Raw genomic sequence first — 19,170 nt, forward strand, 5'->3', positions numbered from 1 at the left:
ACTTCTGACTGTAAAACATTACTTTTGAAAAGACTACAGAAGTATTAAGAATAAAGTTTAAATTGCCTTCAAGAAATCCCACTCCTATTCCAAGGTCCTTTTTTTTGTCCCTATTCTTGCCCTACCTACCTGGTTCCACACAACAAAGGAGTATATTTCAGATGAAGGGGGAGGGGCCACAGAAAGATAGATTGGGGAGCTAGTGATACTGGCAGTTGGGAGTGGGAGAGAGGAAGGGCCAATTTATTAAACGAAGCAGAAAAGTTCGTAGCTCCAGAAAATAAGATGCCCCTCTTTAGTAATCAGAGAACTACAAAAACAACAGAAAAACAACCCGCATACTTTTTTTTTCCTCCAGAAAAGACTGACAAGGCCAAATGTGTGTTTGAGAAGGGGGTAGGTGAGGGAGCAGAGGGCGGGCCCACATCTGCCGCGCTTTTTGTGGGAGTGGAGATTGAGGACCCGAGCTCACTGGTGACGTAGCTCTCATGTGACCAGGAGTCGACGTGTGCAGAAATCCTGTTAGTCTGGTCCTTGTTTCCATCTGGGTACCAGCTTCCTTCAGCCTTGCGGGCGGCGGTGTGAGAGGGCCGCGGAAGGAGGAGACGGCTTGCTTAAATTCTCCAGGTTGGTGTCAGATGGGGGTCTTGCCTGGGGTTTTCTAGTGTAGGGTGGTCTAGGGTAGCGACTTCAGTTCCAGTTAAGTCCGTCCCTCTACCCTTTACCTTTTCTGCAGGAAAGGACAGTTGTGAAAGGGACTAGGGAGTCCCAAAAGAAAGGCAAGGAGACCTATGACGGCTCAAAAATAATCATACTCCGAGATTGGGGACCTCTTTTCTGACAGCCGCTGGGCTTCCCGAACCTCCTCTTGGATCTACAGATAGTTGGGAAATAATCTCTCTTTCTTACCCCCCTGTCTAACTAGAAAGACAGGCCAACTTGAGGGGTGGGAAGGAGGAGTCCTGTGGGAAACAAAGGGTGGGAAACTTCCGTAAGCAAGACCTGGACTAAGGAAAGCTCGGTGAGCTCGCTCCGCGGTGCTGCTCTGCTGAGCACCCAGGGCTGGCTCGCCTGCCCGCCCTCCCGCCCGCCCCACCCCCAACCTCCCCTCCCTTCTTCTCCGTTCGCCTGCAGGTTTGTTCTTTGTACCGCTGCGGGCTAAAATAAGTAGGTGAAAGAAACTGACCCGATCACTACCTGGTAAGTGAAGGGAACTTTATAAAGACTCGAGGGTGGGGGTTGGTGAAGGCTGGCAGAGGTTGAAGGCCACACTCCCCTCTCCCGCCCCCCTGAAGCAACCCACCCCCCTTTCGGAGGGCCCCCCGGGTTAGGCCTGTAAAGGGAGAAAGATTTGTGGAGGGCTGGGGCGGGAGGCGGGAAGGAAGGCCTTGGAAAAATGCTTGAGGGAGGGACTAGAGAGGGGAGGGGGTGGAAAAATGGAGGTAAGAGGGGCGGGGACAAGGAAACCTTGATTGTGGACTGGGCTTTCCAGGTGGAAGGTATTTGCTGAGGTCTGTTGGACCAAAATGGGGTGGGGAGGGAGAGAGAGGAGGGAAAGAGGGAAGGCGAGGGAGGGAGGAAGGGAGGGAGGAAGAGGGAGGGGGGAGAGAGAGAAAGAGGGAGAGAGGGGGGGAGGGAGGGAGCGAGGGAGCGCATAAACGGTAGGAGACCTTTTGTGCACAGCACCTGAACACTTACCAAGTCTTCCATTTACTGTCTCCTGCTTGCTTCCTAGAAATAACTGCAGTCGCGAATAGGCAGGAAGAAGCAAAGAAGGAAGAGAAGCATACACAAGATGAAACCCTGCCAAAAGATGGAAGGAAACCCAGAAAATGGGGATGAGCCAAAGCCCGAGGAAGAACCAAAGCAGGAAGAGCCAAAGCCCGAGGAAAAGCCAGAGGAGGGGGAAGGACCAGAAGAGGAGGAAAAATCAGAGGAAACTTTTCGGGAGATGCTGATTCAGTCTCTTCAGGATTTTAAAGAGGATATACACAACAGGCATTTGAGCAGTGAGGATATGTTTAGAGATGTGGATGAAATAGATGAGATAAGGAGAGTGAGAAACAAACTTATAGTGATGCGTTGGAAGGCTAATCGAAACCATCCTTACCCATATTTAATGTAGTTTGCCTTGCTTTCTGTTTATCTGCTATTACCATTGCAATATAACTTTCTTTTTATTAGCATTTTTCTGATATACCTTTGCCCATCTCCCTGCTTTGAATCTGTTGCTGTTAGTGGTTTTAGATGTATCTCTTCTTGTCTGCATCTTACTGTTGATTATATTTGAACCAATCTACAAGTCTCTGGCTTTTAATAAGAGAGCTTTACTGATTTGTAAAAAAAAAAAAATGAGCTTCTGATGAGATACAAAATGAGAAAAGGATACAAAATAATATGAGAATATCGTATTTTGAAAGACAAGAGTACCTTTGTATGTTACATATATGCACATATAAACTTGTGAAAGATGAATGATTTTTCTTCTGCTTATTTGTATTTGCCATATTCCTAAAATGAACATGCATTATTCTTGCTAAAAATAATAAAGGTTTTATAACTAAAAATAAGCATCCAACAGCACTTATCAGTTTATTTCTAAAATAGTGGGGCACTTGTTATTCATTGACAAAATATTAGAACCATTGTGTTAAAAGACTAAAATTGACATCTATTCTCATCTGCAATAATAAGCATAATAATCTTATAGGAATTTTGTGGTTGCCAAATAAGGTACTGAGAGCTGTTTGACAGGGTTTTATCACCATTTGCTCACACAGGATCCAAATACTAGAGATTTGTTCCTGCTATTTGGACGCAGAGAAAGTAATACTCAAACTGTGCTTGAGAACAAACTCACTCAAGCAATTGTTAAGTGAGTGCTATATACTCCTTTATACCTGTCTAGACTCCCATCTAGCTGCTTTATGATACTAACATGGTATTCCAGCCCCTCTTCCCCATTCTGAAAAATTCAGTTCCCTGGTACTGCATGAAATTCTCAAGTACCAAGCCCAGAACACTTATTTGGTACCTCTAGTGGGCCAGATCAGCATACATCAAATGTGATGGAAATTTTGTCCATCTCTTCTTTTTGTTAGACACTTGGGTCACAGTGTCTTATGGTTATACCACGACAGCTTTGGGATCCTATTTCCTTTTATAAGGCTCAGATAGAATGGGCTCATCTGAGAGTTTGACCGGAACAGCTAAGTCTGAAGAACAGACTTAGGCTTTCATGAGAATCCCTGCCCTGGATGTGAAGGTGCCATTTGGTCTTACTGACTGTGCTTCCTTATAGTGAGTGATTTCTCTTCAGCAGGCTGCCTGATGACAGGTTCTCTCAGGTTCAACAAGTACCCCAATACTTGTGTAAATTTTATAGGGAGGCTGAAGTCAGATTTGCGGATGTTCCCACCTCTGGCTGGAAAGAAAGTGTGATGGTAATATGCCACCTGTATATAAGTTTTCCTTTATGATGCTCCTTTTGGGAGCTCTTCAGTTCTCTTCTTCAAGGTTATGCCAGCTGGACAGATGATGATGTGGCTGGGATTGTGGCCGGAGTAATGTGAGAATCAAGGGGCACACAGTGCCAATTTTACAGAAAGAAGTATATCCAAGTTTCTTTAGCTTGGAAGGTGGTCACCGGAGCAGGATGTGGAATGGCTCACCTGGAACACACTCTTCTCCATGTAGACCGTCTTTCGGTTTCTCTGCTCCAGCCTGTAGTAGGCATCTAGTAGGGATGATGGCTGGGTTGTCATGGGCAAACTTATCTAAAAGAGGGCAGTTTTCCCCTCACTGCAGATCAAAACACTAGACTTTATCAGGGGACTTAAAGGGCACTTTTCAAAAGAAACAAAGCACTAGCTCAGAATTCACTAAACAGAAACATTGGTTGTGGGAATCTTGATCCGAGACACGGCAGCTTTAGATGCAATCAGATAACCTATGTTAAGGGAAAAGGACCTGGAAGAAGGGGAAGGTGATTTTTAGACAGTAGGTATGAATTTTATATTGTAATGCCCATGTATTTATTTGAACATGTATTGGATACTTTTGGTTTAAAGTATATGAAGATAATTCAGGTGGAGGGTCATGTTATAAACTTTCCTTTCTAGAAAAACTATTCAAATGATATAAGCAAGTCGGTTCAAAGAAAAACACTAAATAGAACACAAGGTTAATGGCATTGGTGGTACACAGACATGCTAAAAATTACACTGGTAGGAAAAGTTTCCAAAGCATAACTGCTTTATAAATAGTATTTGCAAGCACCTGTCAAGAACTGTACCAAATCTAAGGTTTTATCCTACTTATAAACTAACAAGTTAGCCTGCTGTTTTTCAGTGGATGCTGGCAGAAGACAGTAAAGTGCTGGGTCAGAGATACATTATTATGCATTATTATAGAGCAGCATTAACTAGAACTTTATGCTGATTTGTACTGTCTCTGATTCCCAAATCTCTTGGGGTGACAAAGGGCCCATGATAGAGGCTTAAATATGCACTGGGACTGGGAAATTTATTTTTTCAAAGAAATCATAAGCCTGTTCTGTGTCCAAGGGAAGATGTTACCTCATACTTCAAGGTTGCTTACTGTAAGCACAACTGAAAAATTGTCTGCCTGGGTAAAGAATGCTCAGAGCCCTACATTCTTGGCATATGCAGTAAGAACACACAAGGACACTCAGGGCCTCTGGCAGACTGCCTTTCCTAATAGCACTTTGCTCAGGACAATAGATCATGGTGATGTCAAGCCTTATGAGAAAGTCTTTGAGGAACTTAAAAATTTTACTAAAAGTAGTGTGTAGTGCCTATAATTCCAGCACTCAGGAGGCAAATGCAGGAAGATCATGAGTTCGAGATCAATCTGGGCAACATAGTAATTTTAACCCCAGACTGAACTACTCAAGACCCCATCTCAAAAGAAATTACTATAAGACGTAGTTTGCTATATGGTCTGGAGAATGATCTAAAATATCTTTATTTTTAGTTTTGAATGAGTGAATTTATTAATTATACAGCAAGCTGAAGTAAAAAATAAATAGCAATATCAGACATTCAGATGATAAATAGACAGACAGAAGGCAGACAGACAGAAAAGTATCAGCAAATCAGACACTCAAAATATCCAGCAGAAGTTAATTGAGGAAGTGCTCTTGAGGCAATTAACTGGAGTTCTCAATACAGAGAGCACCCTATGGAGAGTCCCTCTCAGAGCAGAGTGTCCCCCTTCAGGTGAGGCTTTCAAGTAAAGAACACATAAGAACACGTAGAGATAACATGGTCAAATCAGGAGCTTACAACATCCAATTAAAACCAACTGAAGATGATGAGGTGATCAACTGAAGTTTTTGAATAAGCTTTCTCTCCATGGCTGAACTTCCACAACTTAACTTCCGGATTCTTTTTCCTATTGCAGCAGGCTCTTTTTGTGTCTTTGGTTAAGCAACAGTAAGATCTGTTGGAAATTATTTACCTTCTAGTTGTTCTTAAGGACACGGTGTTTTTCCTTGGGATGTTTGCTGTGCTCTTGCCTGTTGCAGACTCAGGGAGGTCAAAACCATCCCCGGACAAGAAGCTTTGAAGAATACTTGGTGACAAACATGCTTGAGTCTGAAATGAGAAGCAACCCACTTGCAGAGCCAGATTCTCCGTGATCTCAAAAGCACATGACAATTTAGTAATCTGATATTACATACACTACACATAGTCGATACATTAACATGTCAATTCAAAATGACCGAGGGAGAAGTGTTAAGGCTGCTGGATTCACCAGGATACTAAAGACAGGCTAAACTTGTGTAAATCTTTCACTAGGAAAAATGTCAGAAGAATGTGTTCAAAAATCAGCCCCCATATCACATACATTCAGACTCTCTAAAAGTATGGGTGTTTTGCCTGTGTATGTCTGTGTGCCATATGCATGCAGTACCCACAGAGGCCAAAAGAGTGTTTTGGATCCTCTGGAACTGGAGTTATAGGCCTTTGTAAGCCACCACGAGGGTGCTGGGAAATGTATCAAAAACAACAACATAAGTAGATATTAATTTAGTTGGGTAACTGGGTATGGAGTAGTTTCCTGCATACCATTTGTGGGGGGGGGGGGGGGGGGAATGGGTGTATGGATGTGTGTGTGTGCATTTTTTTGCATTTTTTTTTAGATGGAGTCTCACTATGTAGCCCTGGCTGGCCTGGATCTCTGCTATGTAGACCAGGCAGACCCTGAATTCACAGACATCTGTCTGCCTCTGCCTCCAGAGTGCTAGGGTTAAAGGCCTGTGCCACCATGCCCTGCCCTTTGTCTATTTTTTTTTTTTTTTTTTTTTGGTTTTTCGAGACAGGGTTTCTCTGTGTAGCTTTGCACCTTTCCTGGAACTCGCTTTGTAGACCTCACAGAGATCCGCCTGGCTCTGCCTCCTGAGTGCTGGGATTAAAGGCATGTGCCACCATGCCCTGCCCTTTGTCTTTTTTTTTTTTTGGTTTTTCGAGACAGGGTTTCTCTGTGTAGCTTTGCGCCTTTACTGGAACTCGCTTTGTAGACCTCACAGAGATCCGCCTGGCTCTGCCTCCTGAGTGCTGGGATTAAAGGCGTGCACCGCCGCTGCCGCCGCCGCCACCACCACCCGGCCCTTTGTCTATTTTTAATTGAAAAATACTCATGAAATCTGTTCACATCTTCCTTACTACTGTTGGTATAGTGCAGTGAGTAGCTATTTAAAGGGGTGAGGTAGGCTTGTGTATAGTACCTGTTTGCCATACATTGCCTGCTCCCTATTCCAGTGGCTTACTGGGCAGCAGCCATGCAGCTTCCTAAGTCTGTCCACTTTTTTGAATTCCCCAGATACTTTAGCTTTTCTCTGTCTCTGTCTGTCTGTCTGTCTCTCTCTCTCTTTTGAAGATTACATTAAAAAGTTTTTCCATTTATTTTACATACTGACCACAGTCTCCCCTCCCTCCTTTGCTCCCATTCCCTCCCCCCACCACCTATCAACCCCCTCCCCCATCCATTCCTTCTCTGTCTCCATTCAGAAAGGGGTGGGCCTCCCATAGGAGTCAACACAGCAAAGTCAAAACTTCAAGTTGAGGCAAGAACAAACTCTTCCCCCTGCATCAAGGCTGGGCAACGCAACCCAGCATGGGGAATAGGTTCCCAAAAGCCAGCTAAATGCCAGGGACAGGCCCTGAACCGGGTGCTAGAAGCCCCACAAACAGACCAAGCTACACAACTGTCACACACATGCAGAGGGCCTAGGTCGGTCCCATGCAGGCTCCTTGGCTGTTGGTCCAGAGACCATGAGCTCCCCATCATGACCTTGACATCCACCCCCCCCACCCCCACCCTCACCCCCGGCTCTTTTCTTCTCTTTTCTAAACCCGCTTTCCCTAACACTTTTTTTGGGTCTTTTGCTAAAGCTCCTGTCACCACCATGTGGCTGACCTCTATGGCAGCTTAACCAAAGAGCATGGTGTTTTCTCCCTTCTTTCTCTTCTCCATCTTCCTCCTCCAGGCAGCTACCGAGATTTACAGCTAGCCTGCCCTGGGATTTTTCTTTTAAATTCTAATCAAATTGTCCTTGAGATTTTCATTGAGTCCATTCTTAAATTCTTTTATTAATGAGACTTAGGACCCCAAAATGGGACACTGACCTCCCTGGCATTAGTAGGGAAATCTCTACTATAGACCTCAGATGCCACCTGAAGGCATTCTTAGGCTTTTGATCAATGGAAGCTAGTAGTTTTCTTCCAAAAGCTTCAATGGATAGTCACAAGTACGTTAGAACAGACATAGAGATGGACCAAGGAGTAAGTGGGCTAAGGTAGCTGAAGATAAATTGTAGTTACGCTCTGGGCCTGCAACACTCTAACTTCCAAAATGATTGAATTTCTAATCAGTAGCAGATTTGCAGAGGTTTAGTGTGAGGTATCGGTGTAGATCTTTCCAAGAGCTTTCATTCACGCTGGCTAATGTAGGACGTGATGCTGGGTTTTGTTTGTTTGTTTGTTTGTTTACCTTTGGCCTTCATTCTCGTATCCAGTTACCTTGGACTCCTTTCCACTTTAAGAAGGATAAGAGATACGAGGTGCTTTTTTCACTAGGGAGATGTGCTACTTTTCCTAGGGATGCCATCATACCAACAAATCTTACTGTAAGCACTTAATTTTTTTAATTAAAAAAGGACTTCTTTCTTTTATGGTTTGCGTGTTTTGTCCACACGTATGCATGTATATGCACCACTTGTGTGTAGGGTGCCTGGGGAAGTCGAAAGAGGACACTGGCAGTTACAGCTGTGAGCTGCCATGTGCATGCTGGCAACCGAACCTTCTGCAAAAGGGCCACAGGTACTCTTAACTGCTAAACCATCTCTCCAGCCCATTGGAAGTACTTTCTACTGACCTCCATTCAAGTTTGCCTCTAATAATGTGTCCCCCTCCTTGCCTAGAATCTTTGGGCATGCAAAAAAAGCCCAAAAAAACAAAAATAAAAATAAAAACAAACAAACCAATGCCCCATTCCAGCTTAAAATAAAAGAAGCATAAAAATCCAGCTCATGTTTACTTCCTAAAGACAAAAAAAAAAAAAAAACACTCCATGCCAGGTAAAAATGCAATTGACAAGAGGATTTTCCATGGACTGTACCTACTTTTCTGTATTAAGAAAAACATCCAGACTAGCAAAGATTTAGGCTTATTGTGTAAAAAAAAAATGTGGGAGTTTAAATGAATGCTAGGATTAAAAGGTGCAGTCAGGATCACTGGGGGGGGGGGGGGAGGGAGAAATAAAAGAGTTGGAGGCTGGGTGTGAAATAGCCAAGCTGACCAAGATAAGAGGAACAGGGCTGATTAATGTGTGACTACAATTCGAGTTGCCTCGGACACCTACTCCACAGCAGGGGGCTGGGCTTGCCACCGCTGGTGGCTACAGCTCTGGGGGCAGGGCTTCCCTAGAGTAATCTTTGCTGGGGTCTAAAAGGCCTAGATGTGCCAATACACACTTCCTAAATATTTATACAACTTCTTTAACATCACCAGCGAGAACCCAGCAGGCTGCTCCTGCCTTGGGGCCGTGCACTCTAACCTCTTTGTCGAATATGTGCTATGCTGAGCTTTGTTTCTGCAGCTTTACTTAATAAACCTCTGCACAAACTGGGGGTGGGGGTGGGGGTGGGGATGGAGAGAAGGTACAGACTAACAGATGTACACACCCACAAATACTAAGATGCTGTTCCTTAGGTTGCTAAAAGGAAAGGTCGTGTCGTTTTAAGGGGCAGTGTGGTGTTTTATCAGGCCCTCTGGTGGGTTAGGAAATAATAATTTTTATTTTTTTGGAATTTTCTAATAGGAAATTCTATTGCCCATGTACTATAAAAATCAAGTTATTACTTGGACTTATACAGAGGCATTCAGCTCTGTGAACGCTGAGTTCTTTTCTAGATGTCATAACATTAATCTTTCAATGGAATGTGAGGCTTAGCCAAGATCACAAAGCTGCTAAGTGAAATGCTTGCCTAAGGTCAAAATATTTGCTCGTGGTGTGTGTGTATGTGTGTGTGTGTGTCCATGCAGCGGTATGTACATTCATATACATATGCAGGCCAGAGGTCAACCTTGGGTGTTGTTCCTGGGGCATCAGTGGCCTGGAACTCATCAAGTAGGCTAGGTTTGCTAGGCCAGCAAGCCCTAGAGAGCCTCCTGTTTCCACCGCCCTGGCACACCTGACTTTTTATGTGAGCTCTGTGGATGGATCTCCAGTTCTCATGCTTCCACAGCATGCATTTTATGACTGAAATATCTTCCCAGTCCCAAAGCCCTTGCTCTTACTCACTGCTCCAAAACAGCTGGCATTTAATAAATAGTAACAGCAACGCTGTGCTGAATAAATTCTTTTCGGTTTCCCCAAGGTCTTTGTTCTTTCAATTCCTAGTCTTGGTTCCCACACTTTCTCCTCCCTAGAACTAAAACCTATCCCCTTGACAGGCCACAGCCATCTTCTGGGTGTTTACTGAAGAAGGGTTTACAGTTGCAAATACGTTTCTTTGCCTCTAAAACTCATCTCTCAAGGACATAAAAACAACCTTTAAGAATTTAGACATCAAAAGAAGGCCTATGTCTCCAAGACTGCATGGAAGAACAGAATCCTAACTTTGTAATTACCAGCACCTTCTCAAAACAAAATCAAAAGCCAAGCCTGACTTTATCTCCTTACATTAAACAACATTTTCCACCTTTTACTTCCATGAATTTACTGAGCCCCTTCCCCTACCCCCTCGTTACTTGCTTTTAGAAATCACTAATTCTGGAGGCTGAGCAGCTGAGCTGTATCTCAATGTTCCACTGGCTTTACTGTACACTACACTTCTGGCATGTGAGTCTCAAGGATAACAGCTGCCTAGGCTACTTTTGTAGAGATCACCAGCTCTTTACTTGGGTCTTGGAGATGCCTACTAGGTACTTTGGCTGTCAGGAGGTTGAAAAGTCCACCATCATTTTCTGACCATAAATCCCTTCAAGAGCCATGGGGATTAATTATGCTTGTCCACAGTGCTGATTACTTTAATTCCAATCACATTTCTTTCAAGCCTTAAATCTACCTGATAAATATTACTAAACCCTATCAAGGAAGAGGATTTGAGACTTAGCTGTCTTATGCCGACACTTAACCACCATGTGAAAAATTCATTCTCCTTTGAAAAACTCAGTTTCAGTTACTGTGCAGATAAATTAGGTGTGGTTCACTAGCAAAAATCTCTCAGTCAACCCCTTATATACTTAGGCTGGATAACTCCTATCTGTCTATCACAGGGTACATTTTCCTTCTTGTTAGATAACATCTTTCTATATAATACCTTTGGGAAATATGCTGCCTAGTTTATGTCATCTTGATACAAGCTAAAGTCGTTTGGGAAAAGGTATTCTCAGTTGGGAAAATATCCCCCATCTACACTGGCCTGTAGACAAGCCTGTAGTGCATTTTCTTGATTGATGATTGATGGGAGATTCCAGATCATTGTGGGTAGGGCCACCCCTGGCAGATGGTCCTGGGTGCTATAAGAAAGCGGGCTGAGAAGACCACGAGGAGCAAGCCACTAAGCAACAGTCCTCCATGGCCTCTGCATCACTGCCTCTCTCCTGTTTGAGTTGCTGGCCTGACTTCCCTCAGTGATGGACTGTGATGTAGAACTATAAGCTGAAATCAACCCTTTCCTCCCAAGTTTCTTTAGATCATGGTGTTTTATCACAGCAGTAGAAATTGTAACTAAGATAGGATATAGTGGGATATAACTTGAATATCCATCAATTCACTCACTTAAAGAATACAGTCTGGGAATGCAGCATGGTACAGCTTCTTTGGGAGACACTTTCAGCAGTTTGATCCCCCAAACCTATGCAAAAGCTGGGCTCGGTAGCACTGCCCCTGCTCACAGCACTGGAGCTAGGGACAAGTGTGGGGCTCTTGTGTGGGTGATGGGGATTAAACTCGTGTTTTATGTTTAAGGAGCAGGCACTTTACCAACTCAGCCATCTGCCCAGCATGGTAGTGTCATCTGAATGATAATGGTTTTAATAAGGCTTTCTTACTCTCTCTCACTAACCGTGTCCACTTTAGAATCCACTAATAACCTCTTGATCGGCCTATTGTTCCCAGAAATTCCCTTGGTTATCAATTGCTCTGGAAACTAGTAAAATGTGGCCTCTCATAAAAGAATAGATCCCAAGCTCTGAGATTTTAGTTTGTTTGGTTTTATTTTGCGCCAGGGTTTTGATTTGTAGACCAGGCTTTCCATAAAATAGCATTATTTCTGCTTCAGCCTTCTGAGTGCTGGGACTACAGGCTTGTGCCACCATGTCTGGGTCAAGCTCAGTGTTGATATTTGTTTTAACCGTAGGAAGCCTCCACTCAGTCATTGTCTTTGTTTTTTCTCAACAGTCTAGCCAGACAACAGTAACTACCTTTACCAAATCCATCTAATTACCTCCCAATTGCTCCCGCCACAAACTGGAGAAAACTTGGCTTGAATTTCTCCAGTTGAAAATAAACTAGGTTCTACTGGGAGACTAGTAGTATCGACATACTTTATGGCTTGTATATCTCCAAGGGTGAAATATCTGATCAAGGGTTGTGGGTCTGGGGACAGGGAGCATAGCAGCCTACTTTCTGGGTGACATTTCTACTCTAAAATGTGTATTCTTCCTGGGGATAAGTATAGCAGTCTAAAGTCCTGTCAGCTTACCTCTGTCAGTGTAAAATAATACCTTACTTTAAAGGATGTAAGAAAATAGCTTATGCTTAGCCAAATATGCGTGGCAATTGCCCAGAAACATGGATTCAAATTAATTTAAACGGCATGTTCCAAAGTGAAAGGGGTTACATGAACTTTCATAGCTAAAGAACAAGAAAAATGTTTTAAATGAATACATTCAACAGATACGTTGGCTTCAGATGTTATCTTCTAGCATTCTTAGCTTTCTTACCTTTAGGCTTAGTGGAGACTGGCTGTCTACTGAGCAGCTCACTGATAACATTCCAAGGGTCTTACCTAATGGCCAGGAGGATGTTAAGACAGACACAGAAACTGAAAATTACTGGCTATTAAAGGGACACAGATAACCAAGGTAATTTTGTCCCTTGACCTACAGCATTCCATCTGCACACAATGAAGATGTTCTTCAATATGGACAAAAATCAGTCAGTAGGATTGTTATCATATATGCAGCACTGTTGGAGAACTTTGCTTCCACAGTGCTAATTCTGGGGAACCATGTCTTCAAGACAAGGACAGGATAAGCAGGGCCCCAGCATTCTCTGCGGTTCCACATCCAAGAGACAGCCTACATTCTGTAATTGGATTGAGCCCCTACTTTTTGGTTGCACTCACTCAGCATTCAACTTTAGTCAAGGGTCAGCACTGTCAGGATGAGAAATGCAGATATCCTGCATTTCCCACGAAGAAAGCTCCAGACTTGGAGGGGCAGCGGGCTTGTTCTCAATCGCCTGGTAGAGTGCAGGTTATGCCCCCCCGCAACTGAGCTAGGGATTTTGGTGGAGTGAGAGATATAGATCAAATGTCACAGATGTCCCCTATTTTAGGAAATGTTTATAAATTTTGTCATATACATGATTCTTTATTGATATATGTTATTAATACTATTTAAACGTATTTGGGATGTTTGGGTGTTTGGTTCCAGTTTGGTTTTACAGTTTTACTAGAGAGCAAGATCTCAAAGATCCTTATGATGCCATGCTAATATTTCCTGTGGTCCAGTACATACCATATTCAGTATCTACTGTCTCACATTAATTAGTGATCTCCATGAACATATGAATGCCATATTTTCCTCATCCTTTTCATATTTCCACTGTCTTACCAGAAACATAACATAAAATATAGAGTAACTGAACCGCATATATAATTATAGCAAAGAGCTATATCCAGGGTATCAAAACTCTAAATTAGGGACCGGAGAGTTGGCTCAGCAGTTAGGAGTGTTCATTGCTCTTCTAGAGAACCAGAGTCAAGTTCCTACATCATGCAGCTCACAAGTGCCCATAAACTCCAGCTTCAGGAGATCCAATGCCCTCTTCCGACCCTGTGGGTACCTGCCTGCAGTGCACGGTACACACACACACACACACACACACACACACACACACACACACACACACACCCCTCTTTAAAACTCTAAATTAGGTACTGAAAATGAATGATAGATGTGGGCATGTGGCACTAACACAAAAAGAGCTAAAATATCATCAAATGATAAATGTTTAATGAATACAGGAATGAGTACTTTATATAGCTTGGAACTTACTAACAGGGAAAATTGAGTGGTGGTTTAAGAATATAGATTAGGCACTACAGGAATCTGAATTCCTATTTTGTTGCTTCTTATCTGTTGCTTAGCTTCACCATCATGCAATTCTTTTGTTTGTAAAATGGAGGGTACCATTAGCACCTACTTCCTAAGACTGTTGAAAGGATAAAATGTAACCATTAAGGTACATACAATAATGCTTCACATATAGCAACATTTTCTTATCTCTTTTATTTTTCATTACTATGTATTTGTAAGAAAAATAGGTTAGTTTGTATATGCTATTTTATTTTATTGTTTTTTCATTGGTGTTTTGCCTGCATGTATGTCTGTATGAGGGTGTCAGATCCCCTAGAATTGGAGTTACAGATAATTATGCGCCACCATGTGGGTGCTGGGAATTGAACCTGGGTCCTCTGGAAGAATAGCCAGTGCTCTTAACTGCCCTGCCATCTCTCCAGGCCCTGTATTTGCTATTTTATAAGACCTTTTAAATGAGTTAATTTTTTGTGATTCTAGAGATCAAACCCAGGGGCGGGGTCTCTCCTTTGTTTCTGCTGCTTCACTGTGTGTTCCTGTCTCTGCCTCCTACTTTGCATAGGGGTGCTAGGACTACAGATTTTTTTTGTTTGTTTTTTTCTGTGAGTTCTGTGTGTTTCAGGGATCAAATTCAGATGGTCAGGCTTGCGTAGCAAGCGCTTTCCCCTGCTAATCCATCTCCCTGGCCCTGCTGTTACCCTTTTTGACTACCTGAGAAAACATTCAAAATTGTCTGAGTCTCTATTTCCCAATTTGTAAAGTAAAGCTCTTGGACTAGATTATTTCTAAGGTTAGTCTGGTTTTCATGATACATTGTCTATGAAAGAATGAGACCTTAGACCATAACTTTCTACTCTACAAATCTAAAACTAGGTGAAAGCCCAGAAAAGAAAGCTATAAAAACCAGTGTTCATTTTAAAATGATAGATTCAATAATTTACATTTTTGGACTCATGGTTTATTTTACTCTCCTCTTCCAAACCCATGGTAGTGAATTTACACATTAGTTCACAATCAGTTCACAGATGAGTATTTGTGACTATGCTCATCATTTTTAAATGCTTTAGAAATCCTTCATGTAGCAATAATATGAATGGAACAAAGCTGTAGTGATTTTTATTCTAGGTCATGGTCAATGTTATTTGCACCTAACCATTACACTCAAACAGGTGTTACTAACATATTGACTATTGCCTAGCAGGAGGCCAAGAAATGGATGGTAAAAGGTTTATAACAGTAAGTGGTATGACAGCTTTTAAACATGGCTAGAATTATTGAGCACTTCTCTTGAATGAGGTGATATTTAAATTCCATCTACTTGAATCTTGGAAAAGGTCTTATGACTGCTTGTATTGATTGATCACAGTGGGACTTCCAAGGCCAGATCATAAAAGGCCATGTAACTTCCACCTTATACACAGGGAACTTTTGCTGTTGAAACGCTGGTGTAACCATGTTGGATATGCTACCTGTGAATTCTTTGTCTTTTGGCCATCTTAGTTCCAGCATCAAGCTATTTGTGCCATCTATAGGCATTCAAGTTAGTCTAAACTGAACACTCTATGGTTCCAGACACTGTAGAGCAGAAGAGACTAGCCTTACTGTATTATTTCTGAATACTTTAATCACAGAATCTTTGAGCACATACATATCACTTGTAGTTTACATCAAATGAACTCTGAGGTGATTTGTTACCATCAGTAGGTCACTGGTAGAGTCACCTGTCATTCAGCAAACAATAGCACTGCATTACTTTTCTATTGCTGTGATAAAACACCATGACCAAGGCAACTTAAAGAAGGAAAAGTTTATTGGGGGCGTATAAGAGGGATAAGAGTCCATGACCCTCATGGCTGGGAGCATGGCAGTGCAGCAGATAGACAGTCAGGCATGAGGTGGGTACAGCAGCTGAAAGCTCACATATCAATCCACAAACAGGAAACAGAGAGAGCTAACTTGAAATGGCCTAAGTCTTTTGAAACCTCAAAGTCCACCCCCAGTAACATACTTTCTCCAGCAAGATCACATCTCCTAATCCTCTCCCCCATAGCCATCATTAGGAACCAAGTATTCAAATGCCTGAGACTTATGGGAGATATCTCATTTAAACCACCACACACACACACCACAATCATGATTCCTATTTATAATCAAATCAATCAGAGTTTGGGGTAGCCAACATGGTAATAAACATCTGTATTTTCAGCACTTGGCAAACTGAAGCAGGAGGATCATGAGTATGTTTCATGAGGCAGGAGGATCATGAGATTGTTCCAAAGAAATAGAGTTTAAAAGTATATGAAAAGATAAGAAAACGAATGCATAATTATAAATTCATAACTTATGAATTTCACATAAACTTTGATATTTCTGATATATCCAGATGGATATTTCACAACCTTGGGCCTGAATTTCCTCAGGACAGTTGACCCAAGGTGTGCAGAAACCATTTCATTTTAATGGGACATGTGCTCTCCAAATAAAACACATTCTTGCTTATTAGCCTTCACTCACATATCTGGTACCTCTCACCTTGCTAGTTATAAAACTCAAAGTAATAGGGTCCACTGGATGCTAGGGCCTCACCAAGCACCGGAACTGTCAAACAGTCCTTCCAACATAGCAGTCCAATTGAAAAGTTTGTTTAAAAAATTGTGAATTTTTTGGGCCAGTGAGATGGCTCAGCAGGTAAAGCCATTTAAGAAAAGAACCAGTTCCTTCAAGTTGTCATTTGATCTCCACGAATGGAAATAAATAGGGTAGTTGACATTTTTTTTTACAAAGTTAATTTTTAAATGTGAATTTTTCTGGATGAGTTCATTGTAAATGATTCACATTCAGGGAAATAGTAATAATACCTGAGGTTGTTATGTGAGAAAATGTGCATTGTGTGCATGTGTAACCTATATTGTGTATGTGCAGTTTCAAAAGATACTGAAGCAGGATAGAAAGACAAGGAAAAATTGGGGGCCAGGAAAAGGAAGAAAAGCCTGTCACCCCATTGAAGCTTTTTAGCCAGCAGATAAGCAAGAATTCCAGCACAATTTACAACTGTTTATGGCCTCCTCTGTTCCCAGATATAAAACCTGTAATTTTCTAGGATTCTCACCAGAAATTTCATGTTAAATCTTAGTTAGTCCTGATGTGTTTGTGTTTACAATTTTTTAAGATTATATTTTTATTTATGTGTATAGTTTAATTATGTGCACATGAGTGCAGTGCCCTCTGAGGCCAGAAGATGGCATCAGATTTCCCCAGGAACAGGCCAGACATGGGTGTTCAGACCTTTGGCCCTCTGCAAGTCTTGCTCTTAGTAGCTGAGCCATCTCTCTAGCCTGTTTGTACTTTGTTTGTTTTGGGGTGTGTGTGTGTGTGTGTGTGTGTGTGTGTGTGTGTGTGTGTGTGTGTACATGCAATGGAGCACATGTGGAGGTCAGAGTTGATTCTCACTGACCACCCACCGTGTAGGCTCCAGGGATCCAACTCAGGTCATCAGGCAGGTCATCAGGCTTGTAATTAAGTACCTTTATCCATCTCTTTGCCTCTCCCCTCCTGGTATTATTTATTTTTTATTTTATATGCCTGCCTGTATGCCTGTGTGAGGGTGTCAGGTCCCCTGGAACTGGAGTTATAGACAGTTGTGAGCTGCCATGTGGGTGCTGGGGCTTGAACCCGGGTCCTCTGGAAGAGCAGCCAGTGCTCTTAACTGCTAAGCCATCTCTGTAGCTCCTTCCCTTCCTGGTGTTATTTTATTAATTAAAATTCCATCAAAGGCACCTCCTGGCCAGGTGTGGTAGTGCACAACTTTAATCTCAGCACTTGGAAGGCCGAGGAAGGCAGATCTCTGTGAGGTCAGCCTAGTCTACAAAGCGAGTTTCAGGACAACTAGAGCTGTTACAGAGAAACTCTGTCTTGAAAAACAATACAAAACAACGACAACAGCAAAAGCCAAAAATAAAAAATGTACCTCCTGGACCATTTTATAATTTTACTTATCAAAAAGAAAGGAAAGAGAAAAATATTTTTCACTAACTTTTTGAACTGTAACTTGAGAGCCACCAAAATGGAATCTGTGACTAGTGTTAAGACAGTTCATTATGACTCCCCTTGAGGGGCCAATAGGTACCCGTGGGCATGTCTCACTTTCCTCTGCTTTTCCTTGGGAAGCACACGCACACTTTCTTGCACTGAAGACTTGAGTCACAGTTTAGCCTGAGTTGAAGTCCCTAAAAGTTCAGAAAAACCTTCTTCAACTTACGGGGGTGGCAGTGTGGAATCATGTCTCCTTCCCTTCGCTGCTGATATCACGAGTCCATGATCCATCTGGAGCATTATTCATGGATTTCCCTGACTGTCACTTGGCCCATCTGCCCATCAGCTATGCACGGCTTGCATGTTATCTTTGTTTCTTTGCTGTTGTTTTTCTGGCCAGAAATCCCCAGTTCTATTGGCTTCAAATTTAGAAATCCTTTAGGCACACCCATACCCATGCCTAGGTTCAAAGGAACTTTGTTGGTTCTGTCCAGAAGACAGCCATGAGAATAGATCACCCAGAGTCTTGATCCCCCCTCACACTCCTGTGAATATTCAAGACAAGCCTGAATAAAACACATGGAAAGACTACTCCTCAAAGTCTCATATGCCAGGTACAAAACACACTAGAAACGACCACTTCGATAATTTGCTGACCTCAAAATTCGAAAGGCACTCTGCTTTCTTTCCTTCAGCTGTCCCCTAAAGGGGCTTGCTGTTTTTCCTATGTCAGGTACTCTGTGAAGAAGACTGCCTTAGGCAAGGGGAACTTTGACTCCTGAATGCAGTCTTACCAGTCTTCAGCTTAAATTATGAAGAAGTCTAACAGCTTTCCCTCAATACTGTGCAAACAGCTCAAGGCCTAACTAGGTGAATTTAGGCTTCATATGTCTTCATTTTATGAGAGGTTAAAATCCTAGCTGCAGTGCACGTCTATTTCTTTAAACTTTACACTGGATGGAACGGTGGTTTCTAAGTCGTGAAAGAAATCCCTCTAAGGAGGCCTAGAGGGAAAAGTAGCCACTAGAGAACAAGTGAGGACCACATTTTGAGCCAAAGCCTGTCCGTGGTTGGTGTTGTCTGATCCAGGCAGGGATATTTTCCAGACTTGCACTGGATGGGTGGATTATTCCTCATCCAGAAACCTATACATCTTTTATCTCTTTCTTTCAGATATACAAACAAGCACCAAAAAATATAGTTTGGCTTCACTATAAATGAGAAAGTAGGAAGCTTTGCCTTCAAATGACACAGAGAAAGGCATTTTTGTCTGTACAGTCAC

The 19,170-nt window shown here is 42.4% G+C and overlaps 1 protein-coding gene across 1 annotated transcript; it reads left to right on the top strand.

The window, feature by feature from the left end:
* Window positions 1-490: 490 nt before the first annotated feature.
* Tceal9 (transcription elongation factor A like 9) lies at window positions 491-2,573 on the top strand. The gene is made up of 3 exons (XM_052746329.1): window positions 491-627; window positions 1,135-1,200; window positions 1,736-2,573. The coding sequence occupies exon 3, from the start codon at window positions 1,796-1,798 to the stop codon at window positions 2,123-2,125; it is 330 nt and encodes a 109-aa protein (XP_052602289.1). The 5' UTR covers window positions 491-627; window positions 1,135-1,200; window positions 1,736-1,795; the 3' UTR covers window positions 2,126-2,573.
* The last annotated feature ends 16,597 nt before the right edge of the window (window positions 2,574-19,170 follow it).

Source organism: Peromyscus californicus, unplaced genomic scaffold, assembly GCF_007827085.1.
Source record: "Peromyscus californicus insignis strain IS unplaced genomic scaffold, ASM782708v3 Scaffold_10__1_contigs__length_136768540, whole genome shotgun sequence".
NCBI lineage: Eukaryota > Metazoa > Chordata > Mammalia > Rodentia > Cricetidae > Peromyscus > Peromyscus californicus.

What these genes read in the sequence shown, in the direction of transcription:
- Tceal9 (XM_052746329.1), top strand. Translation starts at nt 1,796, where the DNA reads ATGAAACCCTGCCAAAAGATGGAAGGAAACCCAGAAAATGGGGATGAG.